Source organism: Pogona vitticeps, chromosome 4 (assembly GCF_051106095.1).
Source record: "Pogona vitticeps strain Pit_001003342236 chromosome 4, PviZW2.1, whole genome shotgun sequence".
Classification (NCBI taxonomy): Eukaryota; Metazoa; Chordata; class Lepidosauria; order Squamata; family Agamidae; genus Pogona; species Pogona vitticeps.
This window is the reverse complement of record NC_135786.1, coordinates 122,853,926-122,871,585: the sequence shown is the minus strand read 5'-3', so window position 1 is coordinate 122,871,585 and position 17,660 is coordinate 122,853,926. Positions and strand designations below refer to the sequence as shown.

The window sequence follows — 17,660 nt, the reverse complement described above, 5'->3', positions numbered from 1 at the left end:
TGCTGCTCCAACGAACACATTTCCCATCAAATTAATCTGCTCTTATACTTGTGTTGTGTGTTCACCCATTTTTACAGCAATTCAAAGGAGTCTAACCACAAATTAAACAGGGGTTTTCTAAGCAAAGGGGCCACCTTCTTATAATATAAAGAAGGAAGATTTTACGTTTACTCTGATCATCGCTTGGCTTGTACCTATGTTTTGTTGTTGTCCGTTTATATGCCAATAAAGGTTTCGAAATCGAAATAATATAAAGAATAGAAAACAAAACAAAACTTTCAAAAAAGTGCACACACCAACAAAAACAACATAACCTATTCAAGTACACAACACTGCATCACTCCTATGGGACCATTTGGAGATATGTTGAATTAATTGTTCCAATTACAAGCCCCATTCCACTTCCAAAACTGTGCTGATAGCAGGTTTTCTGTTCTCATGAAAGTCTATCTGTAGTATCTGTTTCTGCAGGAAACACTGCAGCTGGGAGAAGAACAGCCAGAGTGGAAGAAGGATAACATTTCTGCCAGTCATGATTTTCAGTAATTAAAGATTTCATGCTCTGATGGCTAACTGATGATCAATGGCATTATATGGGAACTACAGGAGCCACAGAACAGAAGTGGGAAGTGTTTAATTTCTGAATAATGATCCCTGCTGATGATATGATCAGTCTTCTTTAGGCACAGTTTCATCAATAATATTTTAGGCACAGAACTGAGGAAAATTCCATGCTACTATAAACAGATGAATTTATCACTTGAGAGAGGACTCTTTCTAAAAATGTGCTAAGAGTGTCATTTTGTTTGACTCTAAGTAGAGGGTTGATGCAAACTAAATTTGTACATATAACTCTTATACAAAAGTGATCTTAGTTAAATTGATACCATGGCACGGAGGCAGAACAGTTTTAGTCCTTTACTGCCACTGTGGAAGTGCCCTCTCTTCAATGCTTGCAATTCACAATGGAAGGAAAACTCCGAGTAACTCGAAAGAGACTCACCATGTTCACACTGAGGCCCAAAAAAGCCCGGATAACACTGACAGGTGTAGTTTCCAATGGTTTCCACACACTCACTCCGCTCATTGCAAGAGGAGGGATGACAAGAAGCTGTAAACACATTAGGACTGGATTAGAGGCAGGCTATTTCCATTCCAAAACCTATAAATTTAGATCAACTCAAATTCTTCTAGTTGTGATTAGATATGGGAGTATTCCTATACAAATACTAATATCCCCGCACAGGTGGAGATAACAAGGGTCCAGCTCCATGGGGCTGGATGGTCCACCCACCAATCTGCTAATGCTATGGGGTCTGCGCTCCCATCCTATCACTCCAGATATTGCGATAGGCGAGCCCCTCTTCGACCTGGAAGAGAGGCTTGTCATCCCACTTTCTGCCAGAAGTGGCTAGCTGATCACAATCTCTGAAGTGATAGGACAGGCCTGCTGACCCCGCACCATTAGCGGATCAGTGAGTGGACCGTCTGGTTATCTCCACCTGTGAAGAGGTTTTCGTATATGAATAGGAATACCCCCACCTCTAGTTGTGATCATTACATCTGAGCTACCAAATGGACCCAACATAATATGCCTTTTTGATTGAAGTTAATATGTCACGTTGAGAGGTGAGAGGAACATGGTGGTGCTGTGGTTTAAACCTCAGAAGCCTCTGTGCAGCAATGTCAGAAGACCAGCAGTCGTAAGATCGAATCCACGTTATGGGGTGAGCTCCCATCACTTGTCCCAGCTCCTGCCAACCTAGCGGTTCGAAAGCATGTAAAAATGCAAGTAGATAAATAGGGACCACCACGGTGGGAAGGTAACAGCGTTGCATGTCTAAGCTGCACTGGCCATGTGACTACGGAAGATTGTCTTCGGACAAACGCTGGATCTATGGCTTGGAAACGGGGATGAGCACCGGGCCCTAGAGCCAGACACGACTGGACTAAAATTGTCAAGGGGAACTTTACCTTTACCTTTAATATGTCACGTTAATAGCAGTGATCATGATGCCAAGCAGGACAGATATCGCGATGGCTTTCATGGCCTGGATCTAATGGTTGTTGTGGGTTTTTCGGGCTCTTTGGCCGTGTTCTGAAGGTTGTTCTTCCTAACGTTTCGCCAGGCTCTGTGGCCGGCATCTTCAGAGCACAGAGTGCTGTCCTCTGAAGATGCCGGCCACAGAGACTGGTGAAACGTTAGGAAGAACAACCTTCAGAACACGGCCAAAGAGCCTGAAAAACCGACAACAACCACAGGACAGATATGCTTTGCATTTAGTATCCTGTGCAGAACAGGATACTTTGGCAGGTACAACTGTTCCCTCATGTAGCATGAGAACAACATTTGTCTGGACCTATTTAAACTGCTGTTTAAAGGTATATGGCAGCCTGCAGCATACTTGTTCTACAGAATTTGGTCCGGCTGAGGTCAAGATTGTTCCTGTTTTGTGATTTACCAAGCTTTTTCCCCAAGATGATGGCACAAAATCATCATTACAGTGTATCTGGCTTGTTTCTGAACAAACTGCTGCTACAACATGGGAAGCTGTGCTCATGTTTTTCTTGTCAAGCAGTAATATTTGAAAAAAAAAATGGAAATATGGTAAACTGTAGGTTTCAAGTTTTAAATCCCCACTTCATTCATCCCTCCTCCAACCCAGTGCTAAAAATTATGTAAAATTAGATCACATTGTTTTCAGACATATGATCATTCAGATTTCATTCCTGTACTTTGACAACAAAAATCTTCATCTCATTAGGGGCTCTGAATAAGCTTCATTGTTTTTAATTTCTGGGTGTCAAGATAATAGCTAAAGCAGGGCCAGTAAAACACTTGGCAAGCAAGCCATTCACAAATCATTTACCCAGTACATGTGCTAACTGTGGATGATTTCTTGCTTGGCTAGAGGCTTCTCCTTTTTTTGTTGTAGACCTTTTTTGAAAAAATGTTGCATTCCTGCATGTGTGAATGATCTTTTTGCAACTTTTTAAAACTACTGTCACTGTTCATGTCTTTTTTTTTAATTAACTTTTCTGCAGTGTTCATGATGACTTTTGTCAAATGGTCTCAACAAGAAGCTCTAGGTGCTTATTGAATTGGAAGGAAATGACTTGGTAACTGAAAAACACATTGGGACACACATCCTGGAATAAATATGATGTGACAGGAACACGATTAAAAGTCACATAACCACAGGGGGACATTTTGCCACTGTGACCGAGCCCTGATAAAACTCAAGTTGATTTTTTAAATTTCTGTACAGACATTATACTGTTAGTATCCAGAAGTTGAAACAGAAGACACAATGGTGGAAAATCCAGTAGTAATTTGCAACTAGAATAGGCCTACTGAATCAATGGAACTTATAGAGTTGACTCACTAAATCCCCACTGATTCAAAGGACTTACTCTAGTTGTTACTTACTACTGGTTCCAGCCAATATGGATACTGTCTTACCTTGATAGCAGAGTGCCCGCTTCATTTTAGTGCAACGTTCATCATTCCACTTTCCAGCTTCCTTGTTTCTTTTAATGTAAATCTCAACACAGTCCTGATTCATCCCTTTGTTGTTAGGCTCTTTCACGGCCCAGTTCTCTGCTTCCTTTGTCAGAATTTTGCCGGTTCCCACCCAGGTCCAAGTGTTGTTAATCTTCCGGATCCCAATCCAGTAGTAGTTCGGATGATAGGGTAGGACAGCATTGAGATATTCTATTTCTTTTTTGTTTTGAATTGCTACCAGGTCAGTAAAAGAGGTCTGGCAAAACGTCCTTGCCTTTTCCCAGGTCAGCTGTGATTTATCCCCATAATGGTAAGTCCAAGCATGCACATCCACAAGGAACAAGAACCCTTACAGAGCAAAAAGTGGTGTTAGAAGCTGACTGCAAGCAACATCCTGATTGCATCCTACCTGACTAATTGCTTTAATTAAACTTTTTGCTCTTGTTGCAATATGGCAACCTTAGGAGCTGCTTTTCCCTCCTTGATTCACATGTCTTCTCCAGCACTTTCCCAAGACTGGGAATGGGAAATCAGCTGGCTGAGATTTCTTTTGTAATTTCTTTCTACATCTCACCTGACCATATTTAGATGCAACTGGTATGTGGCCAGAACTCTTCCATTAGAAGCAATTTGCCGCAAAAGTTGACACAATAATGTAGAATGGTGTAGATCTCTAATAGGCTTCAAGCCACTAGTTTTACCACTTTAACACACAAGCCACAGCAAACATAGGGCCCAGCCTTTTTCCTATTCATGAGATCATTTTTATGCAGAAGACTTGGGTAATGTTACATCCATATTAAATGATTTCACCTTTCAAGTGCTAAATGCAGCTCCTTCAGCTGCCATTAAAAACAAGTTGGAATAAAATGATTACAAACATTATTTTAATGTTAATCATTTTGTTTTTATAGTTTGTGATTTAAGTATTGTTTAATGTCACTTTGAGTTTAGGAAAAGTAATTGGGTGGAACAGCTAATACTCTGGAAGACAGAAATAAAATTTAAAAATATCTTAATAAACTTTGAACATTGGACTGAAAATGACAGAATTAAGTTCAACAGGGATAAGAGCTAAGTTCTGTACCTTGGAAAAAAACCTCAATGCACAGGTGGATACTTGGTTTAGTAATACTACATGTGAGAAGGAGCTTGGAATTGTTGGAAATCACAGGCTAAATATGATCCAACAGTGCTATGTAGCTTGACAAAAAGTAAATGTTATTTTAGGCTGCATTAACAGAAGTATACTATCCAAATCTCACTCTGTTCAGCACTGGTTAGGCCTCACCTAGAATACTGTGTCCAGTTCTGGACACCACATTTTCAGAAGGATGCTGACAAACTGGAACAAGTTCAGAGGAAGGCAACAAGGTTGATCAGGAGACTTGAACTCAAACTCTATGAGGAAAGACTGAAAGAACCGGTTGTGTTTAGCCTTGAGAAAAGAAAACAGGGGAGTGGGGAGGAAGGGTAGCCCTCTTCAAATAATTGGAAGGTTGTCATACACAAAAGATACAGGATCTGTTCTCAATCATCCGAGACTGCAGGACATATCATAATGGGCTCATTATTTTGGTTGAATATGAGAAAAGGCTTCCTAACTGTTAGAATAGTGTGACAATGGAACCAATTAACTCAGAAGGTGCTAAGTGCTCCAAAGCTGGAGACATTCAAGAGAAAATTAGACAACCATCTGTCAAATCTCCTGTGATTTAGATTCATGCGCTAAGGAGGGGGTTGGACTTGATGGCCTTATAGGTCTTTTAACTCTATTATTCTATGATTCTATAATTCTGTAATTCTCTGACTGTATGATTTTTAAGTTTAATGAATACTTACCCCAACTAATGATAGCAAACAACAATATGCAATCCCAGAATCTTCTGCTGGTCACACCCTTTGGGTAAATAATGAGAATTTTTATTCAGCCATCACTTCTGAAGCTAAGCTATCTGAATAATATTCAAAATGGAAAGTTAAAAGTGCTAACTTCTTTCTTATTATTAACCATAAACTTCTTCATCATCACTAGCCATAATCTAGCTAAAGCTATGCTTGCAAGAGTTGAACAAGATATAACAACATTTATACAATGAAAGATAATTTAAATTTTTTGAAAAAGCAAATGGGAGGCTATGGGGACTGGGAATCACCAGAGGTGGGACTCTTCTGAGGCAATGAGATGAAAATCCATCCCTAGGCCAGTGTACTGATTTTGCTTGTGAAGCTATTTGTTTTTCAAAAATTGCAAATTTTATCAGTAACGTCTTGTCTATTATGGCTCTCATTCCCATTCACTCCAGTAGATGAATTATGCAGATCAATTCTCCTCCAATGTAACTAATAGTGATCAGAAAAATAACTTCACTTTGAATAGAATGTGTAAACCTTCCCCTCGAAGTCCTGAGAGACAACAGGTATAATCCCATGTATATCTGCAGAAATAAATCCCACTGTGTTCAGTGGGGCTTAGTTTTTAATGCAGCCTGAAAAGTGTTTGTGAACCTGAGACCAGGTGTCATCATATTGGAGATAGGTAACAGTATAAATTGACAAAAAGGAAAGGAAGAGGCAGCCGTCTGTCACTAGATGTACCGAGCCAGAGGTGAGAGCTTGGGAACAAAGAGGTTGTGTCACCCAGCCAGTGAACAAGGCTTGGAAGGGTTTAGAATGATAGAGCCTAGCTGGCAAGTGTGGAGGAAGCCACCTAGCTCCTGATGGGGAGCGTTTGGCTCTGTCTGGTGGGTCATGAGACAAGTCTGAAGAATATGGCCATATAGGATGTTTCTACTGTACTTGCTACCACGAGACGTCTCTCAAGAAGTCAGGGAAGGAGCAAGTGGCAAAACTGAACAACACAGTACAAAGGGAGCTCAACCATGATTCATTACAAACATTTGAAAACGTATCTCACTTAAGTTCCTAGAAAACCTGAATCCACATTTCTTTCTTTCTTTCTTTCTTTCTTTCTTTCTTTCTTTCTTTCTTTCTTTCTTTCTTTCTTTCTTTCTTTCTTTCTTTCTTTCTTTCTTTCTTTCTTTCTTTCTTTCTTTCTTTCTTTCTTTCTTTCTTTCTATCCTTCCTTTCTCCTTAAAAAGAACCCAAGGTGGCTTACATCTTTAAAAAGACAATATTTAAAACCGAAAAACAGTAGGTATGCAATTATTTTAAAAGAATTAAACAAGCATTACATTAAAAACAGTAATAAAATCAATAATGAAACACATTTAAAACAACAAAGCACAACAATCCATTTAAAAAACCCTCTCAGACCACCAATTATTAAGGGAAAGCCTGCCTGAAGAGAAAGGTCTTTGCCTGCTTGCGGAAGGACAGCGATGATGGGACCAGCCTAGCTTCCCGTGTGAGGGAGTACAGTGGGGTCTTGACTTAAGAACGGCTTGAGTTAAGAACATTTTGACTTAAGAACCGCTCTCATAGGAAAATATTGACTTGACTTAAGTACTTAGATTTGAGTTAAGAACTGAAAAAAACCCACGTGGGAGGCAGGGAAAGTGCAAAATTTGAACTTTCAGTTAACTGTTGGCCAGTGAAAAGGGTGCCTGTCTGCTTCCTCACTCCTCCCAGCGTTTAGAGAGTGGATTGGGAGACAGTCTTCAGACTGCCTGGTACTGCCTGGACTGTCTTTTCCCTGCCTTCCCTGAACCTTTCTTGACCTAAGAAAAAAAGAAACAAAATATCCCCCTCTAGTGGTCGAAGGCGGAATAGCAGCTTCCCATTAGTTTCTATGGATGGAAAAGAGCAGATACGGATCAAATGGTTTTCAATGCATTCCTATGGGAAATGCAGATTTGACTTGAGAACTATTTGACTTGAGAACCGCCTTCCAATACGGATTAAGTTCTCAAGTCAAGACCCCACTGTACCAGAGTCTGGGAGCAGCAACAGAGAAGACCCTTTCATGTAGAAGTTAAATAGCATAGAGCAGGGGTCCCCAGCCTCCGGTCCGTGGCCTTGGCAGGACCAGGCCTCAGAGACACCCCCACACATGCATGCCGCCCACACATGCACAGCCCGTCAATCAGCATGCACGGGTGCCCCATCCACCTGCGCATGCGCACACGGATGCCTGGCCCATCTCCATGCACACCCCATCCATCCACACATGCATGTGAGCAGACCCCACCCATGAGCACCTCCTGCCCACCCACCCATGAGCAGGGGTGCCCCCATGCACAGACCCCCCCTAACTGGTCCGTCGTTTAGAAAAGTTTGGGGACCACTGGCATAGAGGACAAACAGATCCCTGAAGGACATCACAAGCCAGTGGCCAGGGTGTCGAACAGGAGTCCCCCAGCACCACTTGCTGGGTTCTTCCCTCCATGAAGGACTGGAGCCAGTGTAAAACTGTGTTCCAAGTCCCATCCCAGAAAGATGGCCCAGAAGGATACCATGGATGATGGTGTCAAAAGCTGCTGAGAGGTCCAACAGAACCAACAGGGACACACTCCCCCTGTCCAGTTCCTGGCATAGGTCGTCCACCAAAGTAACCAAAGCAGTCTCCATCCCATAAACAGGCCTGAAGCCAGATTGAAATGAATCTAGATAATCTGTTTCATCCAGGAACCCCTGGAGCCGAGAAGCCACAACCTGCTCCAGCACCTTACCCAAGAATGAGATATCAGAGACTGGCTGGTATTTATCCAATACTTTGGGGTTCAAGAAGAGCTTTTTCAATACAGTAATGGTCTTATTACTGCCTCCTTTATTTATTTATTTATTTATTTATTTATTTATTTGTTTGTTTGTTTGTTTGTTTGTTTGTTTGTTTGTTTATTTAATTTTATTTATATGCTGCCCACACTACCCAAAGGTCTCTGGGCGGCTTACAGCATTTAAAATACAATAAAGATATATAACAATTAAAATACAATTAAAATATATATAAAATTGCCATCGGACCCACAGCTAATATTATTTCAGTTAAAACCCTTCTGGAACAGGAAGGTTTTGACCTGGCGCTGAAATGTCATCAGTGTCGGTGCCAGACGAATCTCAGTCGGGAGGGCATTCCATAGTCTGGGGGCAGCTGCCGAAAAGGCCCTTTGTCTACAAGCCGTCCCTCTTACCTCCTAGAGGGATGGCTCTTTCAAAAGGGCCCCCTGGCTAGATCTTAACTGCCGGGTAGGCTCGTATGGAAGGAGGCGGTCCTTCAGGTATCCAGGGCCCAAGCCGTTTAGGGCTTTATATGTCAAAACAAGCACTTTGAATTGGGCCCAGGCAGCAACTGGTAGCCAATGTAACTTATACAGAATCGGCTTGATATGTTCCCTGGTGGCCACACCACTCACCAGCTGTGCCGCTCGATTCTGGACCAGTTGCAGTCGCCGGACCGTCTTCAAAGGCAGCCCCACGTAAAGTGCATTGCAGTAATCTATACGGGATGTTACCAGTGCATGTGTAACTGTCATGAGACTCTGCTCGTCCAGGCAGGGCCATAGCCGGTATAGTTTCCGCAGCTGGAGGAAGGCGCCCCTGGCCACTGAGTCCACCTGGGCTTCCAGTGTTAGACTGGGGTCCAGGAGCACCCCCAAGCTGCGGACCCTGTCCCTTAGGGGGAGTGTAACCCCATTCAGGGCAGGGAGATGGCCCTCCAGCCTGTCTGGCGAAGCACCCACTAACAGCACTTCCGTCGTGTCTGGATTGAGTTTCAATTTATTGACCCTCATCCAGTCCATTATCAGGTCTAGACACGAGTTCAGCACAGAAACTGCCTCACCTGGATTGGTGGAAAACGAGAGGTAGAGCTGAGTGTCGTCAGCATATTGCTGACTCCTCAGCCCAAACCTCCTGATGACCTCTCCCAGCGGTTTCATGTAGATGTTAAACAGCATGGGGGACAGTATCGAGCCCTGAGGAACCCCATGACATGAATGCCATGGGGCAGAGCAACTCTCCCCCATCACCACCCTCTGGACACGGTCAGCCAGGAAGGAGCGGAACCACCGTAAAACAGTGCCCCCAACTCCCAACTCAGCCAGCCTATCCAGAAGGACACCATGGTCGATGATGTCGAAAGCCGCTGAGAGGTCCAGGAGTATCAACAGGGTCACACTCCCCCTGTCTCTCTCCCGGCAAAGGTTATCATACAGGGCGACCAAGGCAGTCTCTGTACCAAAACCCGGCCTGAAACCCGATTGAAATGGATCCAGAAAATCGGTTTCATCCAGCGGCGCCTGGAGTTGCCCAGCCACAACCCGCTCCAACACTTTGCCCAAATAAGGGAGGTTTGCTACTGGTCGGTAGTTAGCCACCAGCCTTGGGTCCAGGTTTGGCTTTTTAAGGAGTGGTCGAATTACCGCCTCTTTCAAGGTGGTAGGGATCACTCCCTCTCTCAAAGAGGCGTTCATGGCCTCCTGGACCCAGGTGCGAACCCCCCTGGCTGATCTTCCAATTAGCCAGGATGGGCAAGGGTCGAGCGGAATGGTGGTAGAATGGACAGATCCAAGCACCCTGTCCACATCATCAGGTCTCAACAATTGAAACTCATCCATTAATACCTGACCAAAGCACGGTGAGCTGGACACATCCTCTGATTCTGCAGTAACTGTGGAGTCCAACCCACTGCGAATCTGAGCGATTTTTTCCTCAAAATGGATGGCAAACTCATCACAGCGATCTGATGAGCAGTCCAGGACCTCCACCGGATTTCCCGGTTGAAGAAGATCCTTTAAACATGCTGGGATGCTACCCCACTGCAAGGAGGCATTCACTAGCCCTTGGACCCACACAGCATATCTCGCTCTGGCAGCTTTGATAAGCCAGGAAGGGCATGGGTCCAAGTGACAAGTGGTACCCTTCACCTCCCTCTCCAAGGGTCCTGTCCACGTTATCAAGCTGCAAAATCTGAAACTTGTCCATCAACACTGGAAAAGCAGAAGTCATAGTTAACATCCACAAGACCTCTATTAGCTACAGCATCCAAGTCAGAGCGGATCTGAGCAATTTGCCACACAAATTTCTTAAAGCTGTGGTGTGTAAAGTTGGGCCCTCCAGATGATGTTGAAATGTAGCCAGCAGAGCCAATAGAGGGGAATGCTGAGAGTTGTAATCCAACAATAATTTAACCCACTCTGGTTTAAAACATTGATTGTACAGTAGTTAGCTTTCTAAGAGGTCAGACATTCATTTTAAACTTCATGCAATCTGCACAAGTTGGCCAACAACAAAGGAGCAAAATCAAACGAGACATTCTGGAGCCTACTTATGCAAACATGATTTTTCCATTATTTTTCCGAATCATTCATTAGATATCTGAGCAGGATTGTCAGTATTACCTGGAGCTGAAGGCACATGCATTGCCATACTTGCAAGAGCTTTTTTTTTTTAAATTAAAATCCACGGAAGCTCAATAGGGAGTCCCTCAGTTGACCTAAATCCGAATGCTCTGGGACATACAAGCCAATGCTAAACTTAATCCCACCACAATCCACAGCAGTCACTTCCAAGTACCATTCTTAGTCCCGCTCCCAACATTCCATGTTTGTATTCACAGCAGCATAAACTCACTCATTTTACAACAGAATGCCTCTAAGCCGGGGATAGACAACCTGCACACTTCAGATGAAACCTGGAATACGGCTTCCATGCTGGCTTTGGGAATTGTAGCTCAAAGTATTTGGAAGATTCGAGGTTGCTTAGTCTAAACCATGCTCCAAACCATTTCTCCATTGAAACCATGGTCATCTGTAGTTACTTGTGGAGAAAAGCATTCTCACAAACATTGCTGTATTGCATTGCCAAGGGTACAAGTATTTTGCAAAAGGAGCTCATGGCCAAGTGCTACTTCATTCTTCAGCCTTAGCCCATTGGATTTGCTACATACTCAGAAAGCCACAAAACTTACCATGATTTATGCAGATCTGCCAGAGTTCTTCTTCGTGTGCCTCCCCTTGTGTGGAAAGGCAAAGTATTAATGCCTCCTTCCTCCGAGCAGGCTTGTAGTGCAAGCACTTCCTCTAAAGTCTAGAGAAGTTGATTGCATCCTTTTCCTATTGCCGCCTTTGCTGTACCGCCCTGTTGCAACACATGCAGTTAACTCCTTGGCAGCTGTTGCTCTGTACATGGAGGAGGGTCTTTCTCACCTCCTCACTCAGCTACCAACTGGTACTCAGAGAACTGTCTAAATACCAAGGCTGCCCTCAGGCAGCCTCTGAAGTGCCTTATGCCTTTGCTCTTCATTACCTACCAAAGGAGAACTGAAGCTAGAGACAAGAGGCAGACAGGTTCTGAATTCAGAACTCAGCCAGTTTTTTACACCAGCTGACTGCACCTACCCCACTTCCTTCTAAGTAAGTCAAGTGGGAATGATGTATTGAGAAAAAAGTGCAATCTCACGTTATCTTCTTTAATACTGGGTGTCTGCAGAGAGTATGTCCTGTTTGCTTCTAATTCCAGGGTGCTTGTTGTTTAGTCCTTAAGTCGTGTCCGACTCTTTGTGACCCCATAGACCAGAGCACGCCAGGCCCTCCTGTCTTCCACTGCCTCCCGGAGTTGGGTCAATTTCATGTTGGTTGCTTCGCAGACACTGTCCACCCATCTCGTCCTCTGTCGTCCCCTTCTCTTCTTGCCGTCACACTTTCCCAGCATCAGGGTCTTTTCCAGGGAATCTTCTCTTCTCATGAGATGGCCAAAGGATTGGAGCCTCAGCTTCAGGATCTGTCCTTCCAGTGCGTACTCGGGGTTGATTTCCTTCAGAATGGATAGGTTTGTTCTCCTTGCAGTCCAGGGGACTCTCAAGAGTCTCCTCCAGCACCACAATTCAAAGGCATCAATTCTTTGGCCGTCAGCTTTCTTTATGGACCAGCTCTCACTTCCATACATCGCTACTGGAAAAACCATAGCTTTGACTATGCAGACCTCTGTTGGCAAGGTGATGTCTCTGCTTTTTAAAATGCTGTCAAGGTTTGTCATTGCTTTCCTCCCAAGAAGCAGGCGTCTTTTAATTTTGTGGCTGCTGTCTCCATCTGCAGTGATCAGGGAGCCCACAAAAGTAAAATCTGTCACTGCCTCCATATCTTCCCCTTCTATTTGGCAGGAGGTGATGGGGCCAGTGGCCGTGATCGTGGTTTTTTTGATGTTGAGCTTCAGACCATTTTTTGCGCTCTCCTCTTTCACCCTTAATGAGGTTCTTTAATTCCTCCTCACTTTCTGCCATCAGAGTTGTATCATCTGCATATCTGAGGTTGCTGATATTTCTTCCAGCAATCTTAATTCTGTTTTGGGATTCCTCCAGTCCAGCCTTTCGCATGATGTATTCTGCATATAAGTTAAATAAGCAGGGGGACAATATACAGCCTTGTCGTACTCCTTTCCCAATTTTGAACCAATCAGTTGTTCCATATTCAGTTCTAACTGTTGCTTCCTGTCCCACATAGAGATTTCTCAGGAGACAGATAAGGTGGTCAGGCACTCCTTTAAGTTTGCTGTGGTCGACACAGTCAAAGGCTTTTACATAGTCAATGAAGCAGAAGTAGATGTTTTTCTGGAATTCTCTGGCTTTCGCCATAATCCAGCTCATGTTAGCAATTTGGTCTCTAGTTCGTCTGCCCCTTCAAAATCCAGCTTATACTTCTAGGAGTTCTCGGTCCACGCACTGCTGAAGCCTACCTTGTAGGATTTTGAGCATAACCTTGCTAGCGTGTGAAATGAGTGCAATTGTACAATAGTTGGAGCATTCTTTGGCACTGCCTTTCTTTGGGACTGGGATATAGACTGATCTTCTCCAATCCTCTGGCCACTGTTGAGTTTTCCAAACTTGCTGGCATATTGAGTGTAGCACCTTAACAGCATCATCTTTTAAGATTTTAAATAGTTCAGCTAGAATGCCATCACCTCCACTGGCCTTGTTGTTAGCCATGCTTTCAGAGGCGCACTAAAGTTGTGGAGCTCTTCTGTAGTCATGGCTTTTGACTTCTAAATGTTCACATGTAGTCCTCTTTGGCACTTTCTTCTTTGACTTTCACTGAAAGTTCTTTCAAGTCATTGCTGCTTTCTGCCATCAGAATGGTGTCATCTGCATATCATAAATTATTTATCTTCCACCAATTTGCACTGCTTCTTCATCTCAATCTAGTCTGGCTTTCCATGTGATATGTTCTCCATACTGATTGAACAGATTAGGCATCCTTCAGCCTCGAGAGACTATGGTCTGAATAGACTTGGAACAGCATCTAGTGTGGCTGAGAAGGCCAATTCGAGAGTGACAATCTCTTCCACACTGAAGACAAATCCAATCTGTCCCCTGTCCAGCTCCCTTAATTTGCTCATTTCGGGACTGCCTATTTGCCTCGGCCTGCTGTACAAGTGTCTCTTCAAATTGGGAGAGGCCATGATGCACTGCCTGCCTCCAGGCTGAATGCTCAGACGTCAAGGTTTCCCATCTATTGAGGTCCATTCCCAAGGCCTTCAGATCCTGCTTGCAGACGTCCTTGTATTGCAGCTGTGGTCTCCCTCTGGGGCGATTTCCCTGCACTAATTCTCCATATAGGAGATCTTTTGGAATCCAACTGTCAGCCATTCTCACGACATGCCCAAGCCAACGTAGATGGTGCTGTTTCAGTAATGTATACATGCTAAAAATTCCAGCTCGTTCTAGGACTACTCTATTTGGAACTTTGTCCTGCCAGGTGATACCAAAAATGCATCAGAGACAACGCGTATGAAAGGTGTTCAGCTTCCTCTCCTGCCATGCACAAAGGGTCCAGGATTCGCTGCAGTACAGGAGTGTGCTCAGGACACAGGCTCTATAGACCTGGATTTTAGTGTATGCCATCAGCTTCTTATTAAGCCATACTCTCTTTGTGAATCTAGAGAACATGGTAGCTCCTTTGCCAGTGTGTTTATTCAGATCGACATCTAGGGAGAGAGTGTCAGAGATTGTTGAGCCAAGGTACACAAAGTCATGAACAACTTCCAATTCTTGCGTGTAGATAACAATAGAGGGAAGGTGAGTCCACACCCTGGCCCATGACTTGTGTTTTCTTCAGGCTGATTGAAGAAGTCTTTAACCTTGCTAAAACGATTCATGAGTTATTGGAGGTCTTTAGCAGAGTAGGCAACAATGGCTGCATCATCTGCGAAGAGGAAGTCCCGTATGCATTTCAGTTGGACTTTGTTTTTTGCTCTCAATCTAGAGAGATTAAAGAGTTTTCCATCTGATATAGTCCAGAGATAGACACCTTTTGTTGCAGTTCCAAAGGCCTGCTTCTGCATGACAGCAAAAAAGATCCCAAACAGGGTCGACGCGAGGACACAGCGTTCTTTTACTCTGCTTTCAATGTCAAAGGGATCTGATGTTGAGCCATCAAAAACTACGGTGCCCTTCATTTCCTCATGAAAGGACCTGATGATGTTAAGGAGTTGAGGTGGACATCCAATCTTGGGAAGTATTTTAAAAAGGCCATCCCTGCTAACCAAGTCAAAGGCTTTTGTGAGATATATGAAGGCCACAAAGAGTGGCTGTTGTTGTTCCCTGCACTTCTCCTGCAATTGTCTGAGGGAAAATACCATGTCGGTGGTGGATCTATTAGCTTGAAATCCACACTGTGATTCTGGATAGACTCTGTCTGCAAGCACCTGGAGTCTCTTCAGCACAACACGGGCCAGCAGTTTCCCTACAATGCTGAGAAGAGAGATACCACGGTAGATATTGCAATCGCCCCTGTCTCCTTTGTTCTTATACAATGTGATGATGTTTGCATCCTTCATGTCTTGTAGTACTCCACCTTCCGTCCAGCAAAGACAAAAGGCTTCATACAGCTCGGTGGTGATGATCTCTTTACAGCACTTCAACACTTCGACAGGGATGTTATCCTTCCCAGGTGCCTTTCCAGAGGCAAGGTCCTTACTATTTTTGTCCTTTATCATGTCAATTTTTTTGCACAAAAGGTTCCTTTAATATCTCCAATTTTCTTGAACAGATCTCTGGTTTTTCCCTTTCTATTATTTTCCTCCATTTATTTGCACTGTTCATTCAAGAAGGCCCTCTTGTCTCTCTTTGCCATTCTTTGGAAGTCCACATTCAATTTTCTGTATATTTCCCTATCTCCCTTGCATTTTGTTTCCCTTCTCTTCTCTGCTATTTGTAAGACCTCGCTGGACAGCCACTTTGCTTTCTTGCATTTCCTTTTCTTCAGGATGATTTTTGTTGCTGCCTCCTGTACAATGTTACGAGCCTCCATCCATAATTCTTCAGGCACTTTGTCCACCAAATCTAGTTCGTTAAATCTGTTCTTCACTTCCACCGTATATTCATCAGGGATTTGGTTTAGATTATACTTGACTAGCCCAGTGGTTGTTCCTACTTTCTTCAGTTTAAGCTTGAATTTTGCTATAAGAGGCTGATGATCAGAGCCACAATCAGCTCCAGGTCTTGTTTTTGCTGACTGTATAGAGCTTCTCCATCTTTGGCTGCAGAAAACATAATCAATCTGATTTCGGTATTGCCCATCTGGTGATGTCCATGTGTAGAGTCGCCTCTTGTGTTGTTGGAAAAGAGTGTTTGCGATGACCAACTTGTTCTCTTGACAAAACTCTATTGACTCCAAGGCCAAACTTGCCTGTTGTTCCTTTTATCTCTTGACTCCCTACTTCAGCATTCCAGTCCCCTAGAATGAGAAGAACATATTTCTTTGGTGTCAGTTCTAGAAGGTATTGTAATCCTTCATAGAATTCAGCCTCTTCAGCATTGGCGGGTGTTGCATAAACTTGGATGACTGTGATGCTGAAAGGTCTGCCATGGATTCGTATTGAAATTATTCTATCATTTTTGAGATTTTTATCCCAGTACAGCTTTTCCCACTCTTTTGTTGACTATGAGGGCTACTCCATTTCTTCTACGGGATTCTTGTCCACAATAGCAGATATGATAATTGTCTGAATTGAATTCGCCCATTCCCGTCCATTTTAGTTCACTGACACCCAGGATGTCAATGTTTATTCTTGCCATCTCCAGTTTGACTACATCCAGCTTCCCAAGGTTCATAGATTTTACATTCCAGGTTCCTATGCAGTATTTTTCTTTGCAGCATTGGACTTTCCTTTCACTTCCAGGCACGTCCACAGCTGAGCGTCCTTTCGGCTTTGGCCCAACCACTTCATTAGCTCTGGAGCTACTTGTACTTGTCCTCCACTCTTCCTCAGTAGCATGTTGGATGCCTTCCGACTTGAGGGTTCCATCTTCCAGTATCATATCTTTTAGCCTTTTGTTTCTGTCCATGGAGTTTTCTTGGCAAAGATACTGGAGTGGCTTGCCAGTTCCTGCACCAAGTGGATCGCATTTAGTCAAAACTCTCCACTATGACCTGTCCGTCTTGGGTGTTCCTGCACGGCATAGCTTCTCTGAATCACTCAAGCCCCTTCGCCACAACAAGGCAGCAATCCATGCAGTTTGCACTTAAAACTAAAGAGGATCAGGACAGCTGCCCTTTGCAAATTGTAATAATTTAAGCGCCCTGTTAATAAGCGCTCCCTATAATCAATTCGTATTTATTTATCATCTGATAATTGTATCATTAACTATTGTAATTACTGTTAGAACGAATAAACTTTAATTAATTAACCAGCTCAATGAATTTATCCTAATTGATTATTCCCAAAAAATATATTTATAGTAAATTAGACAATTAGTTTATTTAGTATATATTCTTGTAGTTAATACCTTATTAAATAATTAAAATATATTCAATCACTTAACTAATTTATTATCATTATTTATTTATTTTATTTATTCTAATTTATGTTTTTGTTTTTATTTATTTTTATTTTATTTTTTCTATCTATTAATTCTGATTTACGTTCTATACTCCTTTTATCTCCCTTCTTTCCAACTCTCTTTTCTTCTTTTTCTTTTCTTCTTCTTCTTTTTTGAAACCAGTGCACGCTTGGCTGGCCAACCGTCCAGTCCACTAGCTGTGCTTGCTACCCGACCATTGCAGTTTGAATTAGTCAATGTGCTCTATAGCCTCTCTTCTGCTTTCCCTAAACTAAATTTATTAGACTAGATAAATTCTTATTATTCTTACTCCCCTTACTGTATTCTGCTTCTTGAAATTACTCTTTTTTAAATAGCCATTCATGCCGAGGCTCAGCAGGCATGAAACCGTACTGCTGCTTTCCCCTTCTCAGTCAG

The 17,660-nt window shown here is 43.1% G+C and overlaps 1 protein-coding gene across 1 annotated transcript in view; it reads right to left on the bottom strand.

The window, feature by feature from the left end:
• The window catches only part of LOC110081669 (P-selectin), a 39,005-nt gene extending 27,456 nt beyond the window's left edge, over positions 1–11,549 (bottom strand). Inside the window, exons 1-4 of the mRNA XM_020798570.3 lie at positions 11,376–11,549; positions 5,348–5,405; positions 3,464–3,853; positions 1,004–1,111 (exon numbers count right to left, since the gene is read on the bottom strand). Of these exons, the coding sequence (XP_020654229.3) occupies positions 1,004–1,111; positions 3,464–3,853; positions 5,348–5,405; positions 11,376–11,378 (559 nt within the window). The 5' untranslated portion in view covers positions 11,379–11,549. The remainder of the gene's footprint in view (positions 1–1,003; positions 1,112–3,463; positions 3,854–5,347; positions 5,406–11,375) is intronic.
• Between the last annotated feature and the right edge of the window lie 6,111 nt (positions 11,550–17,660).